At 38.0% G+C, this 27,223-nt stretch overlaps 1 protein-coding gene across 10 annotated transcripts in view; it reads left to right on the top strand.

Annotated features, from left to right (window-relative positions):
- Nucleotides 1-27,223, top strand: part of FGR (FGR proto-oncogene, Src family tyrosine kinase) — a 2,305,304-nt gene that overhangs the window by 2,217,364 nt on the left and 60,717 nt on the right. For all 10 annotated transcript variants that reach the window (XM_044084628.1, XM_044084601.1, XM_044084584.1 and 7 more), the window contains one exon: nucleotides 8,569-8,700. In XM_044084628.1, coding sequence (XP_043940563.1) covers nucleotides 8,569-8,700 — 132 coding nt within the window. The remainder of the gene's footprint in view (nucleotides 1-8,568; nucleotides 8,701-27,223) is intronic.

The raw sequence follows: 27,223 nt of genomic DNA, 5'->3' as shown, positions 1-27,223 counted from the left end.
TATCATGTTAGCAGTGACATTGTGCAGCATTGTAAGCATGGTATCATGTCAGCAGTGGCATTGTACAATGTTGTAAGAATGGTATTACATCAGCAGTGTCATTGTGCAGCATTGCAAGCATGGTGTCACATCAGAAGTGGCATTGTGCAGCATTGCAAGTATGGTATTATTTCATCAGGGATAATGTGCAGTATTGCAATCACCATATCATGTCAGCAGCGATACTGTGCAATACTGCAACACAGTATCATGTCCTCAGTGATCCTGTGCAACACTGTGATAGTATCTAAATTGCATGACACCCTATCCATATAATTTTTCAGATCTCTTCATACTGTATTGCAGATTATTTGGACAGCTTTTTCTGACCTAGCACAGCTGCAATCTATATAAAATTACTTTTAAGTTCCTTGTCAAAAATATTTCTGTCTGCAAAATAAAAACTGGAACAGTCTCCAAGCAATGGTAATAAACAAAGAAAAAAATACTTAAGACCACTGTCACATCAGCAGTGGCATTGTGCAACATTGTAAGCATAGTATCATGTCAGCAGTGGCACTATGTAGCATTGTAAGCATGGTATCATGTCAGCAGTGGTATTGTGCAGCATTGCAAGCATGGTATCGCATCAGTAGTGGCATTGTAATCATTATATCACGTTAGCAGTGACATTGTGCAGCATTGTAAGCATGGTTTCATGTCAGCAGTGGCATTGTACAATGTTGTAAGAATGGTATTATGTCAGCAGTGTCACTGTGCAGCATTGCAAGCATGGTGTCACGTCAGAAGTGGCATTGTGCAGCATTGCAAGTATGGTATTATTTCATCAGGGATAATGTGCAGCATTGCAAGCACCATATCATGTCAGCAGCGATACTGTGCAACACTGCAACACAGTATCATGTCCTCAGTGATCCTGTGCAACACTGTGATAGTATCTGAATTGCATGGCACCCTATCCATATAATTTTTCAGATCTCTTCATACTGTATTGCAGATTATTTGGACAGCTTTTTCTGACCTAACGCAGCTGCAATCTATATAAAATTACTTTTAAGTTCCTTGTCAAAAATATTTCTGTCTGCAAATTAAAAACTGGAACAGTCTCCAAACAATGGTAATAAACAAAGAAAAAAATACTTAAGACCACTGTTAAGACAGAAGACAAGCCTTAAAACAACTCTTTAGTGTTAACATTACTTTATTTCACACTTTCGTCAATAGCAATAGACTTCTTCATACCTTATGATTTACGGGAAGGAATTTATAAAAATCAGGTGGAACTAAGAGAAACTGAATGGCAAGCAAGATTGGAGGCAGACAAACCACCATGACACCATAAATATTAAATGTTTTCTGAAGGACCTTAGGTTCATTAAAGGAGTTTAGATGCTAAAGGGTTAAATAGAGTAGTAGTTAACACTGGATGTGTTTTTTAATTGTATTTTTATTGTGATTGGTTAACATGATTTTATTTCAAATATTTATGCTCATGTATCTTTCATGTAGTTAATGTCTGAAGAAGTCTGTGGCTGTTGACGAAAGTATAAAATAAAGTTATAGTAACGCTAAAGAGTTGTTTTAAGGCTTCTCTTCTGGCTTAACAGTGGTTTTAAGTATTTTTAAGATTTCTGTCTACCTTACCAGCTTAGTATGGGCTCTGCAACCCCTCTGAAGAATAGCAGCCTCCCCCTTACAGCATATCTTCGTATTTTGCACACTTTTTTCTTGAACAGCTTCCCCTTTTTGTAACAAGAAACATCTTTATTAAATTATCATGTACAACATAGGCAATCATATATTTATACAAATGAAAATAAACCATACTGAAAGAATCCCAGTTGCAAACATTATACATTACAAACCATGCCAACACAACTGTAGCTACAGACATTATACACCACGTTTAATATATCTGGTCATTGGCAGTCAACCATTACATAGCTCATTCAAGTCCTGTCTTCTTTTAAACCTCATTCCTCCTCTGCATGTGTTGATCCCACATTTCCCTTTTTTCATATGTAATTTGCTCCTACCCTTTTCCAAAGATCCCAGTTCCAGTTGTTTTATCTCTGTTACTATCTTCGCTACTTCTAGTAAAGTCGGTTTAGTCTTTGATTTCCATTTTCTAGTAATTACTTTTTGGCAGCCATCACAATTAGACTCAACAAGGCCTTACTATGTGTAGGCAATTCTGATTCTGTATCATAGCTTTAAAAAATAATTTCCCTAGTTACTCCAGTTTGCTCATCCAGCATCTCAGACAGAGCAGGCTGCAGGGAATCTTTAAAGTCTGCCAACTCATTACACTCCCAGAAAATATTTTCCCAGTTACCGCTTTCTTCCCCATCACACCTCCAACATTTTCTGTCTCCCTATGGAAACATTCTTTGGAGAATACTTGGAGTATAAAAATATCTATGTAAACACTTCCAAGCAAAGATCCTAAATCTTCTAGATTTTGTTGCATATTTGGGAGACATACATGCTGTATATCCCCCCCCCCCATTGTTTCTTTGTGAATTGCTTATCCAGTTTTTCTTCCCAATCCTTCCTAACCTCCTAAGGTTGATTCTTCTAGTTTTCATGCAATATTTTATATGGTCTACTAATTATTCCTTCCTTAATAACAACTTCTGCTCTAGATTCTACTAAAAATTCTACCAGTATCCGTCTTTAATTTAGGACTCACCCTGTTTCTTTCTCTTCGTTTATACTCTATCTGTCCTTGATAGGGAAGGCAATCTCTAAACTCCAGTCCAAATAAGTTCTTGATGTCCTCCCATTCTATTACATTTCCCTCTCTAGTTATTTGCTCTCAATACCTTGGTTCCTTTGCCAGTTTTCTCCAATATATTCCAGCCCTCTCTGGCCTATTGTCTGTATCCCTAATTGAAGTCATCCCTACTGGCAGAATCTCCTTTATCCATTCTCATGTTGGCTTAGTTCTTAGAATACTCCTTAAAGGTCTGCACCCAAAATCCCAATCTTTCCTTGTATCTTGAGCTTCCCCCTTTTTCATCATCATCTCTTTCCACTTTGAATTATAGTTTTCTGCTTTTGCTATGTATAGGAGCCTTAACTCTGCTGCTCTGAAATACCCCTTCAACTCAGGTAATCACAATCTGCCTGTTCTGTTGGAAGAATAAGCTTATCCCACTTGACTCTTACCATCTTCCCATCCCGTATAAAATCCTTCAGCTCTTTATCAATTGTTGTCTACAACTTCTCCTCTGTTTGATAAAAATATGTCTGACCTGTGTGTAAAACTAAAGGGACTAAAAACATTTTAGCTGCTTGTATCTTACTGTCGATATCCATATAACAGAGCTTCCATTTTCTCAGTTTTTGTATTATGTTTTATGTAGTCTCACCCCACATATCCTTAGCTGCCACACTGATATCATTTTTAATCCATCCTCCTAAATATGGCAGTGCAGTGGTATAGAAGTAGCGTTGTCATCTCACAGCAAGAGGTTCTCCAGTTTGAGTCTCATCTGGAGTGCCTTCTGTGCAGAATCTGCATGTCCTTCCTGCGTTCATGTGGGTTTTCTCTGGGTGCTCCGGTTTCCTCCCATGTTACAAAGACATGTGTCTGGAGTGTTTCTCTCCAGGCCTCCACTGAAAATTGGCTTTGTTCCAAGCCGGACTTGCTCGGTAAACAAATGTTAAATAAATAAAATACTAAATTTTGTCATGTATCCATAGGTATGGATATTGCCAAACCAATTTGTATGTGGGAATATAATTTACCACTATTGCTTTTGATTTAGGTTCATTAATTTTGTATCCTGAAAATGTTTGAAACTGTCTCAATATGTTCCACAACACTGTTATGTCCCTTTCTGGTTTTGTCAGGTATAAAATAATGTCATCTGCAAACACAGCCAGCTTTCTTTACCACACCAATTATATCCGTGAATTTCTGAGTCCGTTATTTTCTTTGCCAGTGGCTCTGAATATAATGCAATTAATAAAGTAGAGAGAGGACAGCACAGTCTGGTTCCTCTGCTTAAGTCGAGATTATCAGAGAGGACCCCATCCACTTTAATTTTCTTCTCCAATGCCTCATATATCCTCATATTCAATCTTTTAATTTTATCAGGGATGCAAATGCTTCCATTGCTCTGCTCATAAAGTCCCAGCTTACTCTGTCAAATGCTTTCTCTGCATCAAGACCCACCAACAACAGTGGTATTTTCTTACATTCTCCTTCCCTCTGGATCATCACTGTTCTGTTAATGTTGTCAAATGTTTGCCTCCCTTCCACAAAACCACATTGATCCATATCTATCAATTTTAGCATCACTTTTGCAATTCTTTCGGGTATTATAGACATGAACTCTTTATAATCATTATTTATTATTGAAATGCTCCTGTATGAAGCTGGATCTGATGGCTCTTTACCCTCTTTAGGTATTACAGCTAACACTGCTTTCTTCCAGGATGTTGGTACTTCTCCTCTTAAAATAGTTGAAAAAAACCTTCCAGACCTTTATCAGTTTTTCCCTCCTAGCTTCCAAACTTCCACAGGAATACCATCTATTCCTGCAGATTTTCCCATAGATTGTTTATACATCACCATTTTTATCTCATCTCCTGCTATCCTGTTAGTAACTGAGCTTCCTCTACCTCTAACCTTGGCATATTTAATTCTTCTATAAAAATTTCCATTTGTACTTTTCTTGATTTACATATTTCTCTGCTTTATACAAACTTTCATAGAATTTGGAAATATTTCTCTTACTTGTACAGGATCACTTATCTTCCTTGTTATAGGCTCCCTAAGCTTGGCAAGAGCCCTTTCTACTATCTGTTGCCTGGGTTATCATGCTAAAAATATTTGTGCTCTAGAGTTATTATCAAAAAACAGTTGCTTAATAGCAATCTTTCTAAACTCATGCATACTATTGAGGTAATCCCTTATTTTCTCTTTAGCATTCTGCAGTTGCTCCTCTTCTTGTTATGTAAGATCCCCCCCTCTTTTGCAATACTTTAACGTTTGTCAGTCCCTCTAAATAACTCTTGTTACTTTTTAACCATTTCTCTTTATTTCCACCCTATTTTTAAATTCCACTTTAATTTTATTCCACTCCCTGATTATATTTCCAGAAGAAATTTCTATCTTCTCTAAAAGTTCCTGAATAATTTCCACTACCCATTCCTTAAATTCTTCTCTTTTTAACAGATAGGAAATGCCAGTGTCTCATTTTTTAATTTCATTACTCTGTGTTTTTATTTTAGTTATTATTGGCCCATGATCTGAAATAGTTATTGGGTGTGTGAACAGCTGCCTTTTGATGCATTGTCCTACTTCTCTAGAGACCCATGGCGAGAGGTTTAGCATAAGCTGTATTTTGAATAAGTAAACGTGAAATGTGTCTGAACAGGGAAATTAAATATGCAAACTCTAGCCCTGAGATAAGGAAACATGTTACTCTTTGAGCAAGGGTCTTGCACAATGTGTAAAATTTAAATAAGTTTGTTAATAATTCTCAAAGTAATAATATATATCCTTACCAAAGTAATATAACTTAAGAAACATGCATCTATTTGAGCATCTGTGATAGGTATATCACTATGTAATGCAAATGTACCTTCTTCTATGCTCTAGTTTTCATACTTCCATTTCATCACCTCCGCAGCAAAATGCAGTGCGGTTAGCTATATACCATTATATCAAGACTTACGCACAAGCCACAGTAAACCCTGCTAGGTTATTGCACCTCACCTTTTAAAAGCTTAGTGCACCATGTTGTCATACTGTTATAACAAATATACGGTAGATGCCGTGTGAATAGGACGTGTGCCTTCTGGATATTGTCCTGGCTATTCCTACCTACCTGATTTTCCTACTTGTAATAGTTGTGTGTATGCAAATGTAGAATTGACATCACATGTATACATGGAATTCACATTAAAGATAATGAGCTGCATAACCAGCTGATTCATGAATTTGTCAGTGTTGTATCTGTTACAAGAAGGTTAGTAAAGCAACAATCTTTTGCACTGGCCAGCATAGGAGGAGATCTCCCATAGACACATGCACACTTTCATTAATACAGCTTGGAAGCAGGGTATTTGTCAAAGACATGACATCTGAGGAAACAGCTGGAACTGAGTCTACACCAGACATGATATTCGAGGAAAAAGGTAAGATGGGGTCCACACTAGACACGAGCAGTCTTAAAATATTACATCTGAGATGAAGGTTACCATGCACAGTGGTCTCATAATATTAAAGCTTGAGGTTTTGTAATGTGGTGTTTATCCTAGGTGTGCATATTCTCTGAACACTGCAGCTGAGGGGGAGGTGGAAAGGCACATTCATTTTCATAAGGTTGCAGTTGGGTAGATTGGGGAATGAGCTGTATTAAATATGAGTTGTTTTATAATGTTACAAATAGGGTCTTAGTGATATTCTAACTGCTTCCCCGGTGCTGAGCACACAACACGGGAAAGAGGGGAAATGCGAGAGTAGGGTTACTTTTACATTCTGTTGCTACTAGCTGGGTGGTATTACTTACCTTATTCTCTACCAAAGCCATAACAAGGGAGGAATGGAGGGACTAAGCCGGGTGGTATTACTTACCTTATTCTCTACCAAAGCCATAACAAGGGAAGACTGGAGGGACTAAGCCGGGTGGTATTACTTACCTTGTTCTCTACCAAAGCCATAACAAGGGAGGACTGGAGGGACTAAGCCGGGTGGTGTTACTTACCTTTTTCTCTACCAAAGCCATAACAAGGGAGGACTGGAGGGACTAAGCCGGGTGGTATTACTTACCTTATTCTCTACCAAAGCCATAACAAGGGAAGACTGGAGGGACTAAGCCGGGTGGTATTACTTACCTTATTCTCTACCAAAGCCATAACAAGGGAGGAATGGAGGGACTAAGCCGGGTGGTATTACTTACCTTATTCTCTACCAAAGCCATAACAAGGGAAGACTGGAGGGACTAAGCCGGGTGGTATTACTTACCTTGTTCTCTACCAAAGCCATAACAAGGGAGGAATGGAGGGACTAAGCCGGGTGGTATTACTTACCTTGTTCTCTACCAAAGCCATAACAAGGGAGGAATGGAGGGACTAGTGTTTTCCCTAGGTTCATGTACTATTTTGCATTTACATGTATGGATATAGGTTTACAGTACAGCTGTGGAGAATGGCTACTCTCAACAGAAGCATGATCAAGAAATAACATTTGGGGAGAACTTAAGATATGAAATGCTGGGTAAGTTGGAGCGGGTTTCAGGGTCTACTTGTATAACATTACTATTATAAAGCTATGCTACACAACATATCCTAATGAAAGTAGAAGTAGCTCAAACCATGTGGCAAATGCTACGCCATCAGGGAAGAATGTGTATTTATTCACAGTGTTACACTGTCATGTCCTTGACCATTCCAGAGCATGTTGCCCTAACTGTGCAGTGTAAAAGAAGAGGCGTCATCATGGATCCTGCCATGCTTATCTCATGCCTTTCAGTTTCTCTGATTTTCAGGAATGCTCCAATTATGTTGCTTTAACCTTTGTGACGTGTGCTTTTGTAGCAATACTGAGCACAGTCACAAAAGGATGCCAGTCATTACAGGTATAAAACTTCTTTTATTTTTTTTCAAAAATGCTAATTGATTCATATATTACCATTTTGTTGACTTCTGTTGGAATAATGCAAGCACTTAAAAAGTGTCCTTGATTCAGTCCTTTAACCATTGTTATTGACTGATGAACTAAGTGGTTGAAAGAACAGACTGCAGCTTAATGAGGAAAAATTTAAAGCTAGTCCTATGTAAGTCTTGTCTGTAGCGTATGAGAGGCGTTAGAAATGTTTGTTGATGCTTATAGAAATATATTTTTAGATGCCTTATCACAGTAAGTCAGACACAGCAGAAAAGTGCTTTTCAAAAGAAGAGGCAGCCGTTGGCAAGAGCGCATACTGCAAAACTAAGTAATGTGAAGATTTTTTCTTCATAACCTTTATGGTGAATTTGTAGAATAATTTTAAAGAGAAAGAAAAATAATAACAGATTTCATTAGAATTTGGGGTACGTGTGAATTAATTATATTTTGGAGGAGCAGTAGATCACAAATTATTTGTATTTGCACTGGCTAAAGGAAGAACTGGGATGGACACATGGTCATTGACTGCCATCAGAGAGCCCGTGTCTATGTGGCAGTAATATGACCAAAATTACAGCTGTGCCACTCACGGTGCTGTTCATCTAACAACTATTAAATGCATCAGGAGCTGATCAGTGGCTGTGATAGAATACACTAGAATCTCTGCCTCTTTCTGCAGCTCTTTTTTCTGTCTTTCATCTTACAAAAGGAAATTCTCTATCAGTCTAGGAAAAGCAACTCAGTTGTTATTGCTAGAAAATATTCAGAATCTATCTAGGTAAGACAGCGTTTTACATGCTTACAATGCACACAAAATGTCATAATTTATGTACATTTTCAGTTTTTATTTGCTTGTTCCTAATGCTTTTTAAACTATTTGTTTCTTTTAGCTTTGGTGATTTGTAGTATCTTTGTCTAGTCCTAACTCTGATTTTATATTTCAGGTGCCAAATTCCCAATCAAGTGGACAGCCCCTGAGGCAGCACTTTATGGCAAATTCACAATAAAGTCTGATGTATGGTCATTCGGTATTCTTCTAACAGAGCTAGTCACAAAAGGGAGAGTGCCATACCCAGGTAACATTTCATGTATTTATGTAGCAAAAAAATGTTTTAAGTGTTCTTATTTTCTATTGCTTCTCCTGACTTCTGTATATTCTACCATTGACTAATAAAGTTAGAAATACAGCTGCTATACAAAGGTTAGCAGTTCAGAGATATTTTAGTAACAGACTTGAAGCCTACATAACATTTTCATTATTACATTATGTAAAAAAAAAAGATATGTAGGTATGGCATACTTAGAAACCCGATCTTTGACTTATTGGTTGCATGGTGCATTTTATTAAATGTCAATATTATTTCTTAATGCCTTACACTAACAATTATTTCTTTCTTCACAATGACCCATATGTTCTCTGAAAAGGGTCTGCATTTGATTGTTTAGAATTTTGGGGTTGAATTTGCTGCATTCGGAAAATATCATTTTTCCAAAGTTCATATTATCTAAACCAAAGAGTAAAAAGGTCACACAGATAACCAACTGGTTAAAAAACACAAAAAGAAAAATCTAGCAAAGCTAGACTTCTAACTGTGTAATACCTTAAACCTCTTGCGTCAGAGGCCTCATGGGATATATGCAAATCACACCTTAAGGATAGCAGGTGTTTCAGCTAAATGGCAATTCTGAATGTCTATGACTTTTTCTTTTACTTTCATTTTTAAGTCTATTTATGAACAATTTCAGGCCATGAAAGCCAAACCCCTCTAGCTGTGCCAGGGGGGTTGGCTTTAATGGCCTGAAATTACCCATAAATAGACTTAAAAATGAAAGTAAAAGAAAAGTCATGGACATTCAGAATTACGATTTAGCTAGAACACCTGATATCCTTAAGGGTTATTTGCATATATCCCATGAGACCCCTGATGCAAAAAGTTCATATTATGAATAAAAAGTAATAATAATAGACGTTTAACATGTAATTTAGAAATTACAGTTAATAGTTTATATATGAAAATATTATTAGCAACAACTGGAAGATAATACAGGGGAACAATGAGTTGGTTAGAACAATAGGAAGCAAACCCAGTTTTGTATACAAAAGGGGTGCTAATTTTAAAATGATTTTACAGAAGGATACCACTAGATGGCCACAAAAACCCTGTATTACTACCAAGGACAAAAGAATGTACAATTGTGGGGTATGTAATATATGTAGGTACATCACAGGAGGGCCAAATATATGTGTGAAATGTTTAAATTATACTATCAGTATACCTGGATGTTGTAATTGCAATACCAAAGGGATAGTTTTTTTTTTTTAGTAGGTTTTCTGGATGTGATGCCTGTTATATTGGGATGACCACTTGATGCCTACAGGATAGAATTAGAGAGCATATATTCCATCAAAAAATGTTGATTTAAATAATGCTGTATATAAATACTCCAAGTGTTGTAAAAATATAAAAATATTTATTTCTTCTATTCTGGAAAAGGTTCCTCATGATATGTGGGAACTATAAGAATAGGTTAGTGGAGAAGGAGACCCTTTGGCAGCTTAGATTTGGTGCTGACAATCACCCTAGTTTGAATGAAGCAATAAATATTAAGTGTTTTGCTTTAAATAATAGAAAACTTAAGGTAAAGAATGAATAATGCTGACTTAGGTTTTATACAGAGTTTATTATCTTAGCTTATTCTATGTTCTTTTGTCTTTAAGGTACTTGATTTTAATTAATTGTTCAATTAAAGATTTAATAATGTCTTAAATATGATAGTATAACTGATGTATTTAAGTGATGTGGATTTTTAGTGTAATCTTTCTGAAGAAGTCACTTGGTTGACAAAAATGGCTATTAAACTGTTATTACCCTAAACTGAAGTTTTCATCTCTATTTTGTGGTGGTATTTTTGGTGTTTGATTATTTTATTGCCACGACTGGCTGTGTTTGGCTTTACTTCATAAATTAATAGGTTGTAAGTATAGTCCGGGATAACACATCATTGCAGTAGAAATAAAATTTATTTATTTTATTTTACATTCATTGACCGGGCTAGTCTAGCTGGATATATATCCATTTTCCATTGAGGCCCGGGGAGAAAAGCTCCACACAGATATACAAAAGTATAAAAATATTGTTACATGGTAAATAAAGGATTAATAAACCAAATAAAACAGGAAGTTAATTACATTTCAGAGATCAAAACACTTAAGAAAAGTAACAGTGAACATAATATTGCTTAAGAAAGCTAAAAACAGATATAATACAGTAAGTGTTATGTACAATAGTTCACATCAGGTTGAAGGATTTAAACAATAAGTTGATTAGAGTTTAATAGTGTCAGTCTTAATTACAAGACTAAGCATTTAAATGTTTGGAAGTTTGGTTAGAAGAGAAGAAAAACAGGGGTGAAGAGGGTTGTTAGTCAGGGTTACTACAAGGGCATAGCCAGTGCATTTGGTGGTGTTTTTTAAGTTTTTGTTTAAAGAGTGGCAGGGATGTAATTAGAGTTAGTTCATTGGGTAACAGGTTCCAGTTTTTTCCTACTGTGTTGGTAAACAGAGAGTCACCAGCTGTATTATTAGACTTTGTTAAGCTAGCAAGGAGTTTGCTAGAAGAACGTAGGGAGTTCAGATTATTATATGGGGTTAAGAGTTTTGAGAGTATAGGGGTAATATTGGGTTAGTAAAATATCTTGTGGGCAATTGTGAGTTGGGGGATTATCAGATGGTTTTGGAATTCCAGCCAGTCTAGTTGCCTACGATTAGAACAGTGGTTGCTTCTGAAGGGATCACCAGTAGCGAATCTGACAATATTATTGTAGGAAGTTGCTAATTTGTTGAGGTTAGTTTTCTTAAGGTTGGTAAATATAGGTGAGGCATACAGAAGGGTTGAGATTAGATGGGAGTGAGCGATCTTGGCTCTGGCTGTTGAGGTTAAAAAAGGTTTTATTCTTTTTTCTGTTGACTATTTTAATGGTGTTGTTTATATGGTGATCAAATAAATGAGAGGTTACTGTCAATGGTTATTCCTAAATGTTTGGTGGTAGAGTCAGGGAAAATGACAGTGCCATTATTTGAAGAGATTGAGAAGTCTAAGGGGGTGGACCTAGTAGTGGGTGTAAAGAGAAGGAGTTTTGTTTTTTTGGCATTAAGAAGGAGGCAACGTTTGGTAAACCATGTTTCTACAGTGTTGAAAACATTTTGAGTAAGAGAATATAGTTCAGATGGAGAGGTTGCTGAGCATATTAGTGTGGAGTTGTCTGCATATTGAATACAGGTGGCTTGAGGAATTGCTACATGCAGATCATTAATAAATAATGAGAAAAGAAGTGGTCCAAGAATGGAGCCCTGAGGGAACCCGATGGTGACAGGTAAAAAGGATGAAATCTGATTTTCCAAGAGAACTGCCTGTTGCCTGTTGCTGGGGTATGATCTAAACCTTATAACGGCCGGAGAATCAAAGGAAAGAGATTCAAGAATATTGATTAGGAGGGTATGGTTAACCATGTCGAAAGCTTTAGAGAGGTCGATGAAGAGTGCAGATGAGAGGATGTTTTTGTTTCTATTGATGGTATCTGTAAAGGATAGAAGGGCAGTAGTGGTATTATGTGATGGCCTAAAGCCATGTTGACAGTTTGCTATTAAGTTATGTAGAGAGAGGTGATGTAAAAATTGTTGATGAATGCATTTTTCCATAATTTTTGCTAAGGGTGATGAGAGCAATTGGCAGATAGTTAGAGTAATCATTAGAGTTCCCACCTTTATGTAAGGGGATAATGTGGGAGATTTTCCAAATATCTGGGATAGTTCCTTCTTGGATTGTCCTATTTATAAGGATAGATATAGGGTAGGCAATTACTTTGGCTGCTTTTTGGAGATATTGGGAAGGAAGTTGGTCAGCAAATGGAGTACATGGCTTAAGTTTATAAATAAATGTATAGATGAGAGAAGTAGATATGGGTTGTAGTTTGAATTTAGAGGAAGTGTGTGATAAGTTGATGGGAAGGCTGGAGTTTTCAGAAATAAGTTGACTAGCTAGAGATTGTATAGTCTCAGTGAAGAAAGAGTTAAAGGTATTGGCAGTTTGATGGGGAGTATTTGGATCTGCATCAAGTGGGGTGGGTGTTTGGGAGTTACCTGGGGAAAGGAGCTTATTTATGCAAGACCAGAACTTTTGAGGATTATTTTGATGAGTTTGTTGAAGTTTACAGTAGTGGGGTTTTTTGTCTGTAAATATTGCCTTTTTTGTACTATTTCTAAGCTGCCTAAAATGGAGATGATCAGAGCTATTTCTATTAGATCTCCATTTGGCCCAGACTTTGTTCCTAAGTAGAATTTGATTTCTAGTTTCAGTCGAGAGCCATGGGGCTGGGTTGGACTTCATTCTGATGGAACGTTTAGGAGCATGCTTATCAAGGATAGATAAGAAAGTAGTGTTAAAATACTTTACTGCCTCTTCAAATGAAAGGGATTTTAAAGGGTTCCAGTTTCATGCTCTGAGCTCAGTTTGAAATAATTCTGTGTTAAAGTGTTTTGTAGAGCGTGCTATCCTAAAGGTGGGGGGGGGGGTTGGAAAGTCTTTCTTTTCTCTTGTGATGTAGGTCAAAATATGATCACTTACATCATCTGGCAGGGTTCCTACTGTGTAAGTTTGTTTTACTTTGTTTATGAGTATCCAGTCTAAGGTACTCTCTTTTGTATTAGGTTTGTTAATTCTTGTTGTAGAGGTTAAGGTTATTTTATCTGTCAAACTAAGTATTCCTGTTTTCTCAAAGGCTGTTCAGCCTTGAAGCTAGAATATTAAAGGATATTGTGAGTACAATGGGACTTCCTCCCTAGCAAAAAAATATATGAAGAAAGCTTGCTAGTACATTTTTGTGAATCTGCTGAAATGAATAAGTTTCTGTGTAAGCACTTTCACAAAACTATGGTTGACTGTAAATGTTCCATTTTAAAAACATCTATAATGCCGGACCTGGTAGTTCAGTTCTTTTCCCACATCATTTGCTTCCATTAGATCTCAGATAAGGTTTGTAGGTTAGTACCATTCAGAAGGATGGGGTCATTTGGATGGCCCCGGATAAGTTTTACTGTGCTTGAGAACATATGCAAGAGTATCCATGATTCTCTTCCATCTTGCTGCAGTTTTGTTGCTAGGACAAAAAACATTTTCTTCGGTACTTTTTTTCTCTCTGTGTTTTAAATGTGTAACTGATTACGGATTTTTAAGCAAACATATCTTAGCCACCTCTATAACAGGGAAGTTTCACATTCCCACATCCTTGCACTCTTGCAAAGTACAGCATGATTTCTTACCTGCCCTTTGGGCTTAAAGTAACTTAGAAAACCGTTACAATATAATATGAAGGTCTTCTTACAGTCTGTAAGCCTCATTGGTGCTTTCCAGACCATTATCAAAAGGCAAACTAATATATTTCATTTGGGTGTCTAAGAATATACTGACAGTGACAAATGTGATCATGTTGAATTTTGATATTTCATCACAGAATAGGCTGAGGATGGCACACTTGAAGTCTTTAAATTCAGTGAAGCTTGCTGTAGGGGATTTTAAGAGTTTAAAGGAGAAGGTCAAAAGCTGGTTGTCAGACTTTACTGGGGAAGGAAATATCATAGTAGTAGTTGAGGTGGCCATATTTGTAACAGTCAGGGCAAAAATGCCATGTCCTGTATTTGCTTTGCTTGCCAACTGCTCAGGTGAATTTGTTTTTCTTAAGTCTAGGAATTTTGAGGCATATCCTACATTGGAAGTATACGTGTCCAAGTTTATTGAAGGGTAGTTAGTCATCCAAAATAATGGAGTTTTTGCCACTGGGTGATCATTTAGAACACTGATGAACCTTACATGGTCATCAGGAGACAAATATGGTATCCTGTAGCCAACTATCAATTAAAGTGTAATCTATCTAGTGACCTGTAGTTCACTGAGTTCAGTCAGTGTGTCCCAAGGGAGCTGGTCGGACGTAATATGTTCCTTGACAAATATGGAGACTCCACTATAGTTGCTATTGGTTCCACTGGTTTTGAGGACATAAACGTTGCAAAACCCAGGTATAGAGAAAGTGTTCCCTTTACTTTTAAACCAAGTATCAGTAACTACACAGACATGGTTGCCTTCCAAATACAAGAGTGCCTCAAGATCCCACAATTTATGGTTTAGACTCCTGACATTGATTCGAACCACCTCAATATGATCTTGTTTCAGGATCAATATTTCACTTTGGAATGTCTGTCAACTGGAATCTGCCCAAAAAGGACACCTGGGCGCTGAAAAGGATTAAGCCAGTATACAGAAGCCTTGGAACAAGAGGTGCAAGCCATCCTCTGTGAAGTAAGATGGACTGTCATGCATGTCATCTTATGCTGATACATACTGGATCCTCCTAGAATGACACCAGCTATTTAACCATTTGACACACACACTCTTTAAGGTTTGATTTATACCCACACACACACATATATACCTGGGAAAGGGTGGCACAGGTTTGCTAGCTATGCCCCCTTCTGCCCTGACTATAAGGAGGTTTTCACTGCCACCAGTCACTCCTGCCAGCTACCTTAGGCCTCTTTCAAGGGTACCCAATATACTGAGTGATATTAATATTAATACTAATGGTAGTTTGACCAAGATCAAGGCTATTAGGAGTGGCCCACATAGTGTCACCAAATAAATATGCAAGTAAAACTTATACATCTCTACAAAGATCAGCCACAATAAAATGTTTAAATGTATTTAATAATAAATAATAAAAGAACAAGAAAATACTCAGCATATATATTCACAGTGAAATCAGACTTCAAAATCACAGGAACTATTTAAAATAACATTGTAGTACAGGCTCACAGAAATAAAGAAAAGCATCTAAATTAAGCTTCACTATACTCCCGACTGAATCTAAGAGAATTATTCTGTTCCCTAGAAACTTAATTCACTAGAGCAAGGCAGATGTGGTGAATGGTTCTTCTTGTCAGGTCCAAGACAGAATGCAGAATGCGGGTCTATATCACATTGTCGAACTCTTAAAAGTTCGAAGTCATGTGGTCGACACCATATGATCAAACTTTTAAAAGTTCGAACGTTTCAATGGAGATCTCCGTACAGTGTGGTATGGGAAGATTTCCCTTTTCTGCACTGTAGTGCAATCTCTGAGTTGGTATAGTTAAAGAGTGGGAGGTGTGGGGAGTACAAGGGGCTTGCCCCCTGTTTAAACCGTTCAGGTAGTTTTTTTTCCTTTGTTTTTGTTTTTATTACATTTTCAAACTTTTAAAATTTGATCATATGGTGTCAACCATATGACATTCAAACTTTTTAAAATTTGATTATGTAATATAGAAGCCAGAATGCACTGTCTCACTCAGAGACTTCTGAAAATAATAGAAGTCTCTGAGTGATACAGTGCATTCTGCATTCTGTCTTGGACCTGACAACAAGAATTATTCACCACATCTGCCTTGCACTAATGAAGTAAGTTTCTAGGGAACAGTATAGTTCTCTTAGATTCTGTCAGGAATATTGTGAAGCTTAGTTTAGATGCTTTTATTTACTTGTCTGAGCCTGTACTGCAACGTTATTTTAAATATTTTTTGTGATTTTGAACTCTGATGTCACTGTGAATATATCTACTGAGTATTTTCTTATTTTATTATTTATTATTATTATTTATTATTAAATATATTTAAACCTTTCATTGTGACTGATATTTGAAGAGATATTTACGTTTTGAGAGTATTTGGACAGTGCAGTGGTGCAGCGGTATCTTTGTCGCTGTCTGGGTACTCCGATTTCCTCCCACGTTACAAAGACATACATCTGGGGCATTTCTCCCCAGGCCTCCACTGAAAATGGGCTTTGTTCCAAGTTGGACTTTCCCGGTAAATAAATATTTGCATATTTATTTGGTGACACTATGTGGCCCACTCCTAATAGCCTTGCTCTTGGTCAAACTACCATTTGTATTAATATTAATATCATTCAGTATATTGGGTACCCTTGGAAGACCCTTAAGGTAGCTGGCAGGAGTAACTAGTGGCAATGAAAACTACCTTATAGTCTGGGCGGAAGGGGGCATGGCTAGTAAACCTGTGCCAGCCTTTCCCAGGTATGTGTGTGTGTGTGTGTGTGTGTGTGTGTGTGTGTGTGTGTGTGTGTGTGTGTGTGTGTGTATAAATCAAACCTCAAAGAGTATGTGCATCAGCTACTTGAGGAGGGACACAAAGCACTGGTTGGACAGAGAGGGTGCTGGAGGTCTTGACCTGGTCACTCAGCTGCGATCTCAATTCTTTAGCTGTGCCAGCAGGGAGTCTTATTGGGGATCTGGAGGAAGAGGAGAAACCAGTCCCGGGCAGACTGTGGTCTCTGTGTGCTCTTAAGGGAAATTACACTTGATGCAGAGAGCTGCATCTGGAAATACTGTGTGTGTACCTGTTATCCTCCCAGTGAATGGTCCCCCACTGTTCCCACTGGTGAAAATTGAGGCTCCTTGATTACTGATTGGCAGTGGTGGGTCATCACATATTAGTTGGTGGGCAGTGGTAGGATATTCACATCACAGCTGTAATTACTCTGGTGTAGTCTTTGGGATGGAGAGTACAGTCCACAACTATACTGAGTAAAATACAAGTCTGTAAGCTTTTTCAGGCCTGGATGCTGTAATTATCCTGCTGCAGTCTTTGGGGTAGGGGTGCAATCCACGACTATCTGGCTAATGCCAGTGGCTGATGGTGGACAGTTATTTGGTACTTTAATATGAGCAGACAAAATGAGACCCATGGAGGAACTACCAAAGACAAATTATATAAGGGTAGGCAACTCAAGAACCACTAAGAGGAAAAGATCAGCAGGTTTAGCTAGGAGAGCATTCGGTATTCTGAATCTATGGAATACATTGGGTTGGTAAAAGCATGTAAATAGCTTAAAGGGAGTGACTTCACATAACTAATTACAGTCTAAATTAAAACCAATTAAATACTTTTATGCTTGCAACCAGCAATAAAAGGAGAGAGGAAGGGAATTTTCTTATCAAATTAACATAAGTGGTGAATAAAAAGAGAGACGCTACGTTTAAGAACATAGTAGGAACAGGGAGAGAGGTTGGGAAAGTTCAGCTACATTAAAGAATAATAATAATAATATAGTGTCATTATAGTTACTATACTTCAGAAACAGTTCTAACTGCAAAAATAAAATAAAATCACTGCAATATTGTTTTTACTTTCATTTGTGTAGTGATACTCAGAAACGTTATCCATTTAGGTTAAAATGTCTCCAAACCAGTGCACTGAAGTGCATTTTCAGAGATCCAGTCATAAAGGATCACAAAGGTCCACTGGGCTATGCTATAAATAGTAATTAAATAAAACAAAAGAAACAAGAGAGACAACCAGCAGACAACCAGCAAACTGCTCAGTAAAGTCAGTGGTATTCAGAAAGTTATAAAAATAGCAACAATTAGCCCTCTCTCACAAGACTAATTACTACAGTCTTCAAATAGGACTCAACACATGGCTAAACACACAGTGCAAGTCTTAATAGTTCTTTTCTGTCTGAAGTAAAACAACTGATACTCTTATCTTGGCAGTAAGCTTTATTATAGTTCTAGAATAAAGTGTTAGTAACTGAGATTACATAAGTGAATCTAGCATGGCAGACAGCAAGACTAATTTAGCACAAAACAAAGCAATAGCCATCTTAGGTGGTACCATCTAGAACATTTGTTCCAGACACTCTAAACTGACAGGAAAATAGTGAAATCATTATTTAGTGCCAGCTCAGACAGCTATATTTCAGCATGTTTTTATACTCTGGGCAGATTCTCCTGATATCTTCTGTACACATGAAGTATAGCAAAATCAGAATTATAGATGCTATACCTAACAGCCTTTTAAAAATATTCCCAACCTGGAAACAGGTTGGTTATCCATGCCATGGTGAGATATCACCTCATTTGACATATACAAAATCTACAACTTTCTGAGATAGGCTCATATGATTTATTTCATGCTACTACCAGGAATGATTATTTAATATTTTATGTCACACATTCTCCCTTTTCTCAGTAAGAATAAATTCAACTTTCATTTACTCCTTCTGACTACAAAAATACCTGTTTAACTTTAGTGAAAAGGTCAGGATTTAGCCACTATAAATCCTGCTGCATATGACTGCCATTTTTTAATTTACTCTACATACTTGCACTCCTGTCACTGCACGTCTACAAACCAATTTACAAGTAATATCCCCCCTCTTTTTGTTCTAAGTCATGTATTTAGTAACTGTTGTTTCTCTAAGTGAAATACCTCTTAGTTTACCTTTATTTCCCATATTTAATGATAATTGATCATTAAATAAAATTCATAACATCATTAAATAACGCACATCCTTGAAACCTGATTTTTATACTCTGAATTTCATTAAATAACCCTCACTGAACATGTCATTCCACTCTTCAAACAAAAGCCTTGAATAGTAACACTACGCTACAAAATCTGTTTGATCATATACACCTGCTCTACATGTTGTGAAAATCATATACACATACTGTGCATATTGTGAAAATCATACACATATACTGTGCATATTGTGAAAATCATATACACATACTGTATATATTGCAGAAACTGGTAAATGAAAACATAACATATTGAGCACTAAATAACTGTATTTCCTATTGGTAGAATTCTAACAAAATGTTGTTTTGCTCTGATAATAATACTTCTGTATTAATTAGATAGGCTCACTGGACACCCTTTTAAAGACAAGTTGCAATGTCTGGCTAAGTGACTTGCTCAAGGTCACACAGTAGGCATTTAAGGACGGAGGGAACGAATCTGTACCAATGCAATTGCAGATCACAACCTTAACCCTATGTGCTAGCTGCCAGACTCATTGTTTATGCCCTTCTCTTCAAGGGAGTAAAGTCATTAAATCTATTTTAATAAATAAATCAGTCCCTAGATAGTGTCACTATAAAATAAAACTACAACCAGTAAAAGTGTCTCATACTTCCTGAGGAACCTCTCCCCTAAAGCATAAACAAAAAATGTAACTATGTCTGATTCAACACATTTTATTCTGCAAGTAGTCCAACTATGTTTTATTTTTGAAGTGAAACTTCTTTAGGCACGGTAGTGTGTTCAGAGTGAAACAGAAAAGTGAAACAGAAGTGAGACTCTGCTGGGTGGTGGCGCTGTTCTACTCTTCTACATATTAGTTAATTGGAAGAGAGGTCTAACCCGTTTTAACTACAGCTGTCCTCCTTAGTCACAAAGACACAGGCAAAAATTGTACAAGTGCCCCCTACACACACACACACACACACACACACACACACACACACACACACACACACACACACACACACACACAGTGAAAGTGATCGAGCGATCCCCTGCCAGTAGCAGTAGCAGTTGAAAGGTTTCCGTACCTCTCAACCATACCTCTCAAACTCTTACCACAAGAAATCTGGACAAAACCCCAAAAATAGGGACAGGTTTTAAATATGGCTCTTATAAACTTAGAAAGTTGTTATGAAAGGGTTTTCCTTAGCATGCATTTTGTAAAACAGAGGTGTGCGTGTGAGAGAGTGAGTGGCAGCAGCAGCAAAGGCTCAAAAATAGAAACAGATTTTAATTATTGCTCTTATAAAATTGCACACTTGCTTAAGTAAAGGATTTCTGTTAGTATGTATTTTCTGAAGAAAATAAAAGTATGAAACTCAAGTGTATGTCATTATTTAGTGACTTCAATCTCCAATGACTGCCAATGAACCAAACATTTTAGGGGTAAGGGACCAAAAAATAAAGTAAATCTGGTTATTTTTGAAAGTGTTATATTTTGGATGTAAAATGCTTCCTCCAACACCATTTACATATACTACAGCAACTTTGAAACATTAGGCGGAGGAACTATTTTACAACAGAAATATATAAAAAAATGTATATATTAAAAAATAGTATAGTAATAAAAAATATAAATAAGTAAAACATAACAATTTTACAGAGAGACCATTCTCAATGCACCCCTTTGTGGGCGTTAATTACACATTAACACACACCCTGTCAGGAATTATTGCTTTACTGTTCACTCAGTGTTGCATCAAAGTTTTGTGAAATGGTTAACTGTCCATGATATACATATGGACTTTCCCTCGCACTTCATTACAGAAATTTCAATTGTACGGCACGTGGTGACCCCACACATTCTTTTTTAATGCATCTCCTTAGTTTTTCTAATTTAATTCTCTCTGCTGTGTAACTTTACTTTTCTACCTTTGTCCTTAATTAAGGCTGGCTGGTTTTCCCAAGCCCTCACACCCTTGTTGTTGTTTCATAATACGGCTGTGTCTCTGGCCTCCACCCCTTATGATAATCTGATTTCCAAAGTCCCTCCCTGTACTCTTTCATTGCTATAGGTTGTTGCATAAGCTATCTATGTACTCTTCCCACCCATTGTTTCCCATAGACCCACAATACTGAGTGCCCACTCAGCAAAGCAGCATTGCTCAAGTAAACCTCCTTTTTCTACATATTGTCTCCTGCTCATTTTCCAGGAGCTCAGAAAAGCTTGGAGTCCAAGCCTGCATTCAAGAAGTATTTTACTTGTAACCAGTACCATCCATGCAAAGTAAGGTACCTTTGATTGCTAAACTGCATTTAAGTTATTTTGAGAGATTGCTACTGTTTCCTGCTTTTTTCTGCACATTTCACTGATTTTATTTAGTTTTTATTACAAAAATTGCTCTTCTTCTTACTGTTACTACTGTAAGACTGTCCTGAAATTGCCGTCAGCAAGGGATTTCCAGATAGTTGTTTGTGGTTTGTGGTAGCATTCCACTTGTGGGTCTCCTCTACTGTGTTTTTACATTAGGAAGCAAAATCAAGCGAGGGCCCAGTATCAGGACAAACTTGCAAGACAACGATATGAGGACCAGTTAAGGCAGCAGGTTTGCTGGTCTTAAATTCTGTTTCTTTTGCTTTCTCCATTGTAATGTTTTTGAAAGGGAGTTGTGTAAGGAATATCAGAAACAAGGAAATGTCTGTCTATTTTATGTTACTCAAAAGCAGAACATGCTTCTTTTTGACATTTTAGTGCATGTGTAGCATATGTCTGTTAATTGGCAATGCTTGCAGAAATGTAAAGGAGCACTGTTCTCATGCTTCATAGCGATTACTTCAAGTTGGTGGCTCTGCTCACCCAAATGAGTGTGCTGACATGCTATTGGGACTGTTAGTAATCAGATCACAGAATCATTTTAGTAAAAGAAAAGTACATTAACCAGAGACTGTAAGTGGGACTACAAAGGTCCATTAATATTTCCTCACTTATGTTTAGTTTTGGTAGGGGAAGTCAAGCAAATTTATTCTTGAACCCCATTCTGTAGTAAGTGATGGTGAAATGGTATATATACTTATTTATTGTTAAACAATATTGGGAGTGTGGACACGGCTTTACTTTATACTTTGGGCCCAATTCCAAAAGACTTACTGTCAGTATAAGTGGCCACTTACACTGAGAACAGGTGTTTTGGAATCTGCCTCCTCAGCAAGCATGTTTATTGATGGTCCTTACACCGAAGTAAGTCACTTACACTGAGCATAAGCCTTTCAGAATTTAGGGCACTCTTACACTGAGAGCAGCTGTTTAGGAATCTGGCCCCTTGTGTATTCACTAGCAAGATACTGTATTTGGATATTGTTTATTTTTTCTCCTCAGTTAAGATTGTCTTCTCTTGGAGAGGTTGCAAAAAAACGTTTTGCGCCCCCAATAAAAAAAAAAAAAAAGAAAGAAAAATAAAATAAAATATGGAGAAACTTGTCATATGCTGTATATTTTTAAAGCTGTGCTCTGTAGCATACAGATAAAGTTGGAAAATTCTACACCCAACATTCAGAGTACTGAAGAGGACCCCCATTTAATTTTAGACCTAGAGATATGCATGTGGACATACTCTTACAGCTTCATGTTATCACTGTAAACATTCTTTTGGATATAATGAATCCCATGTTATTTGTTCAATAGTATCCATTCTTTGTAATGGTTTCCTGTTTTGCTGTAATTATTTTATCTATGTATATTTATTTACATTTAAATCTGGATTGGGTGATATCAAGTAGTACATTTTGCCATCTGGTGAATTGGCATTCCAAAGTGCTAAAGTAGCTGCAAAAAAAAAAAAGAGATTTGGTTTTCCTAAATGTCTGTATTGTACACCTCACTGTACATGAATGTTTATTATTGTGGCAGCTGTTTGGTTTAACTGATAAAATTGAATTTACCATTAATTATTGATTGATTAAATAAAGTAACTTAAGTTTTTGCATTATTTAGTCACAAACATTGGGGCTGAATAAGTTAGCGTATGTAAATGTGTGTTTAGAAGTATTATCTTTACTGATTAACATTTTTTGATTGAGGCATTAGCACCTTTGCCTTCCTTTCTTCACACTGCCATAAGGCATAACAATGTACCCAACACTCTAGTCATAGGTGATTCTATAGTCAGGCACACTGATATTCCACTCACCAGGCTAAACAAGGAGAAAGTTACTGTCAGCTGCTGTCGGATGCCAGGATCCACCACATAATGCACGCACTCAGGTCACTCCACAGCAAGTACAAATATGACTCTGTCATTGTCCATGTTGGTGTGAATTACCCGAGACGTACCTCTCTAGACTACATGAAAAGAGACATGGAGGAGCTGTCCGATCTTGTAGCCCAGGCAGGTATGACCCTAGCCCTGAGTAGCATCCTGCCATCACCCAGAATGATACCACAGTACAAGGACAAAATGATTGACTTCAACAATTAGCTAAGCTTCTGGTGTCATTCTAAGGGGATCCAGTATCTGTCTGCCTGGGATGACATGATCGACAAACCACGATGCTTTGCCAGAGATGGCCTGCACCTGTCGCCCTTGGGATTCCGGATACTGGCTAAGGCTCTTGCCACCCCTATAGTGCCTTTTTAGGCAAGGTTCAAATGACCAATTCACTACTGTAACAGGTACAAGCAAGCAAAATCTGAGAGTAATGCTACTCAGTGCTAGAAGTCTAAACCTCAAAATGCACTCACTCAAGGCACTCCTTAAAATGGAGAACATCGACAGAGACCTGGTTCAAGGCTCCAGAGAGCAACCCTGCATTACCAGGCTATAATTCATACCACACTTTTCGACCACATAACCTGGACCGATACACTAAAGGCGGAGGCATGTCCATATTCATTAAGGATATCCATACCTCCAGGCTAGTTGCTCAGCATAATGCATCCGAGATTATCCAAGTGCAATTAACTCTGGGCAAGACTGCAATCCAAATTGTAGCTTGCTACAGATCTCCCACCATGCCCCAGGATTCCCACTTCTCATTTCTTGAAACACTGGAAAATATTAGGGTACAACCTAACACCCTAATAATGGGCAATTTCAACTACCCCACCATTAACTGGGAAAACTACTCATGTACCAACTCTTGTGCCCAACGTTTTCTGGAATTCATGAATTCCAATGCCTTGGATCAACTTATCCACACCCCCAACAGGGGCAGCAATATCCTAGACCTGATCATTACCAACATGGGCATTCCACACCAGAGGTCAATTCCCCGTTGGTCAGATCTGACCACAAACTAATCACCGTAGACATCCACATCCTGCCCCCATCCCCCATTAGGGAAACCACTGTAAACTATTTCTCCAAAGCCAACTTCACACTTCTTAAGACAGAAGTGGCAAGCTTCATGACACCCATGCTTACGGACAATAGAGGTATGACTGCTGAATCCTACATAAATGCACTTTATAAACACTTACACGAGTGCATGGATCATGCAATCCCTAAAAGAACCAAGATGCTATCCTCCAAAAAAAGGCAGCCAGTCTGGTGGTTCCCTGCCATAAACAAACTCTACAACAGAAGAAAGAAACGGTTGCAAAAAAGAGTAAAATCCCATGATTGGAGGAACTCCCTGGTCAGCCTCAGTAAGAAGCTGAGATCCCTCATAAAATCCTCCAAAGCTAGTTATGAAAACAAAATTGCCACTGATTCTACAGACAACCACAAAGCATTCTATAGCTATGTCAAGAATCTCAATGGCAACGCTCAGATCTGCTGAGTTACAGCACAATGGCACTAAATATACAGAACCAACTGATATTGCCAGCATCCTGGCAGATAGGTTCAGTGCTAACTTAACCCCCTCTCATCCCCTAAAGGGCCCATCTCTATAATGGAAGAATGCAAAGTTCCTGTAATCACGGCTGCACAGGTAAAAACCACACTCTCCAAAGCCAAGAACACAGCATCCATGGGACCTGACAACATCCCAGGCTGCATTCTACACGAACTACAGAATAAACTGGCACCCCACCTAATTATCATGTTCAATTATAGCTTCACCTCAGGCTTTGTCCCCATTGAATGGTGCACAGCGATGGTTATCCCACCCCACAAAGGGGGAGCCACCACAGACCCCGGGAACTACCACCCCATTAACCTGATGAGCCTGGTCTGCAAGGCTATGGAATGTATCATCATGGAACTTATAAACAATGACATTGGTAATCTCCAAACGCTGTAACTTGCCCAATTCAGGTCTGTAAAAGGCATATCGTGTCTCCTAAACCTGATAGACATCTTTCAAATGGTCACCAAAGCTGCAGATGAGAGTAAGGTGGTTCACACAGCCTATCTAGATCTCGCCAAGGCTTTCGACACCATCCCTCACTCTGCAATTATAGATAAACTCACTAAACTAGGTATAAATCCCTACGTCACAAGATGGGTTGCCAACTGGCTCACTAACAGAACCCACACTGTGAAAGTACCAGACTCCAAATCCAACTTCAGACCAGTGAAAAGTGGAGTACCACAGGGTTCATTCTTGGGACATCTCCTGTTTGGTATCTATTTCTCTGAAGTTCAGGCTAGCACAGAAGGTCTTTGACTAATGAAGTTCACAGATGACTGCAAACTAGGAGCCATAATCAAAACTCCTAATGATGTGGACATCCTACAAAAGGGCCTCACTGAGACAGATGCCTGGTGTCAAAGCCATGGCCTCAGGCTCAATGCCAAAAAGTGCATTGTCATCCCTTTTTGTAAAAACTCTGTACCCATGAACTACCACATAGGAGGTAGTCGACTTAACGCCAAAAGTGTGATGAGAGACCTTGGGACACAGGTGGACAGTAGTCTCTCCTTTGATAATCACATCGCCACAGTAGTCAGGAAATCCTTCTATATGGCACACCTCATCACAAAAGGTTTCTCATCCAGGAAAAAAGAGGTCATTGTCCCCCCCTACTCATCACTCATTAGCCCCATTATAGAGTACAACACCCCTTTTGGTATGTACCTCACAAGACATCTACAACAACTGGAAAGGCCGCAGAAATACCTCACAAAGAGGATTACCGGCCTCAAACAGATGCCCTACGCAGACCGTTTCAACAAACTCCAGCTTTACTCCATCGCATTTTGCCTACTCAGAGGCAATCTCTGCCTAACATACAAAGCTATGTCAAACCCAAAGCTGTTGGACATGCTCCACTTAAAGAAATCCCAATCCCTCTGAGCTACACACTCTAGGGATCTAAACCTTGTCACCACAATAAACAGAACATGCTGGAGGGATAGATTCCTGTCCCAGAGACTTCCCATACTCTGGAACAAACTACCTATCTATAGCAAACAAAGCTCCTCATTAGCAGTCTTCAAGAAAAATCTTAAAGATTGGATGGGAGATAGGAAATTCACCCCGGGGATCACTTCTGTGGCTCTGCTCGACAGGGGCACAGGAAAATAATTTTCTTGGGTGACGAATGTCAGAGTACCTTTTGGCTAGGCTTTTATAGGCCCTAGGGCCAGTAGCCTAGTACCTACCTATGAACATATGAACCTATGAATACTGGGTTTATTCATATTGTGGCAGGAGGTGTTTGCCTGGTCTATCTGTGTTGGGAAATACAAAAAAGGACTCGTACTGTAGTCATTTTATTGGCCAAAGGGCTCATTAGTTTATTTTCTGTTTTTTTCTCTGCTGCTATAAATTTTGTGCATTTGCCTGGGTTAGCAGTGCCCTGTGTAGCAAACATCTAGAAAAAAATGGCTCATAAAACTGTACCCTGTAAAGAAGCAACATAGTGCAAATACCTTGTGTGTCAACAAACTTAGAGCAACTAGTTGGGAGTCAAGTGGCAATACCTACAAGTTTAGTTGAATTCAGTATTTTGTAAACATTAAAGTTGGTAGAATATAGTACTGTTTAACATAATCTGTTCCGATAAATTACCCTTAATAGCTTTCTTATCCCAATAAATCACTCATTTGTAAATCACATATCAAAGGACTGAACAGTATGGATATGCAATTTCCTGACTTCTCTGTAGCTAGCTTGGTGGATATGCGCATCTTGAGACAGTGTAGCAATTGTTTCATGCTTACAGACAACCACTTAATCTTTAAAGAAGAAGACACAGAATGCAAGAGGTGTACTTACACAATGACTCTGGAGACTAAACTCTCGCATACAAGTGCACATCTGGTTGTTAAAACCATGCACACAATACCCACCTCACA

This window comes from Protopterus annectens, chromosome 1.part1, assembly GCF_019279795.1.
Source record: "Protopterus annectens isolate FY-2018-M chromosome 1.part1, PAN1.0, whole genome shotgun sequence".
Taxonomy (NCBI): domain Eukaryota; kingdom Metazoa; phylum Chordata; order Ceratodontiformes; family Protopteridae; genus Protopterus; species Protopterus annectens.
The sequence above is the reverse complement of the archived record's forward strand: the minus strand, read 5'-3'. Positions and strand labels throughout refer to the sequence as shown.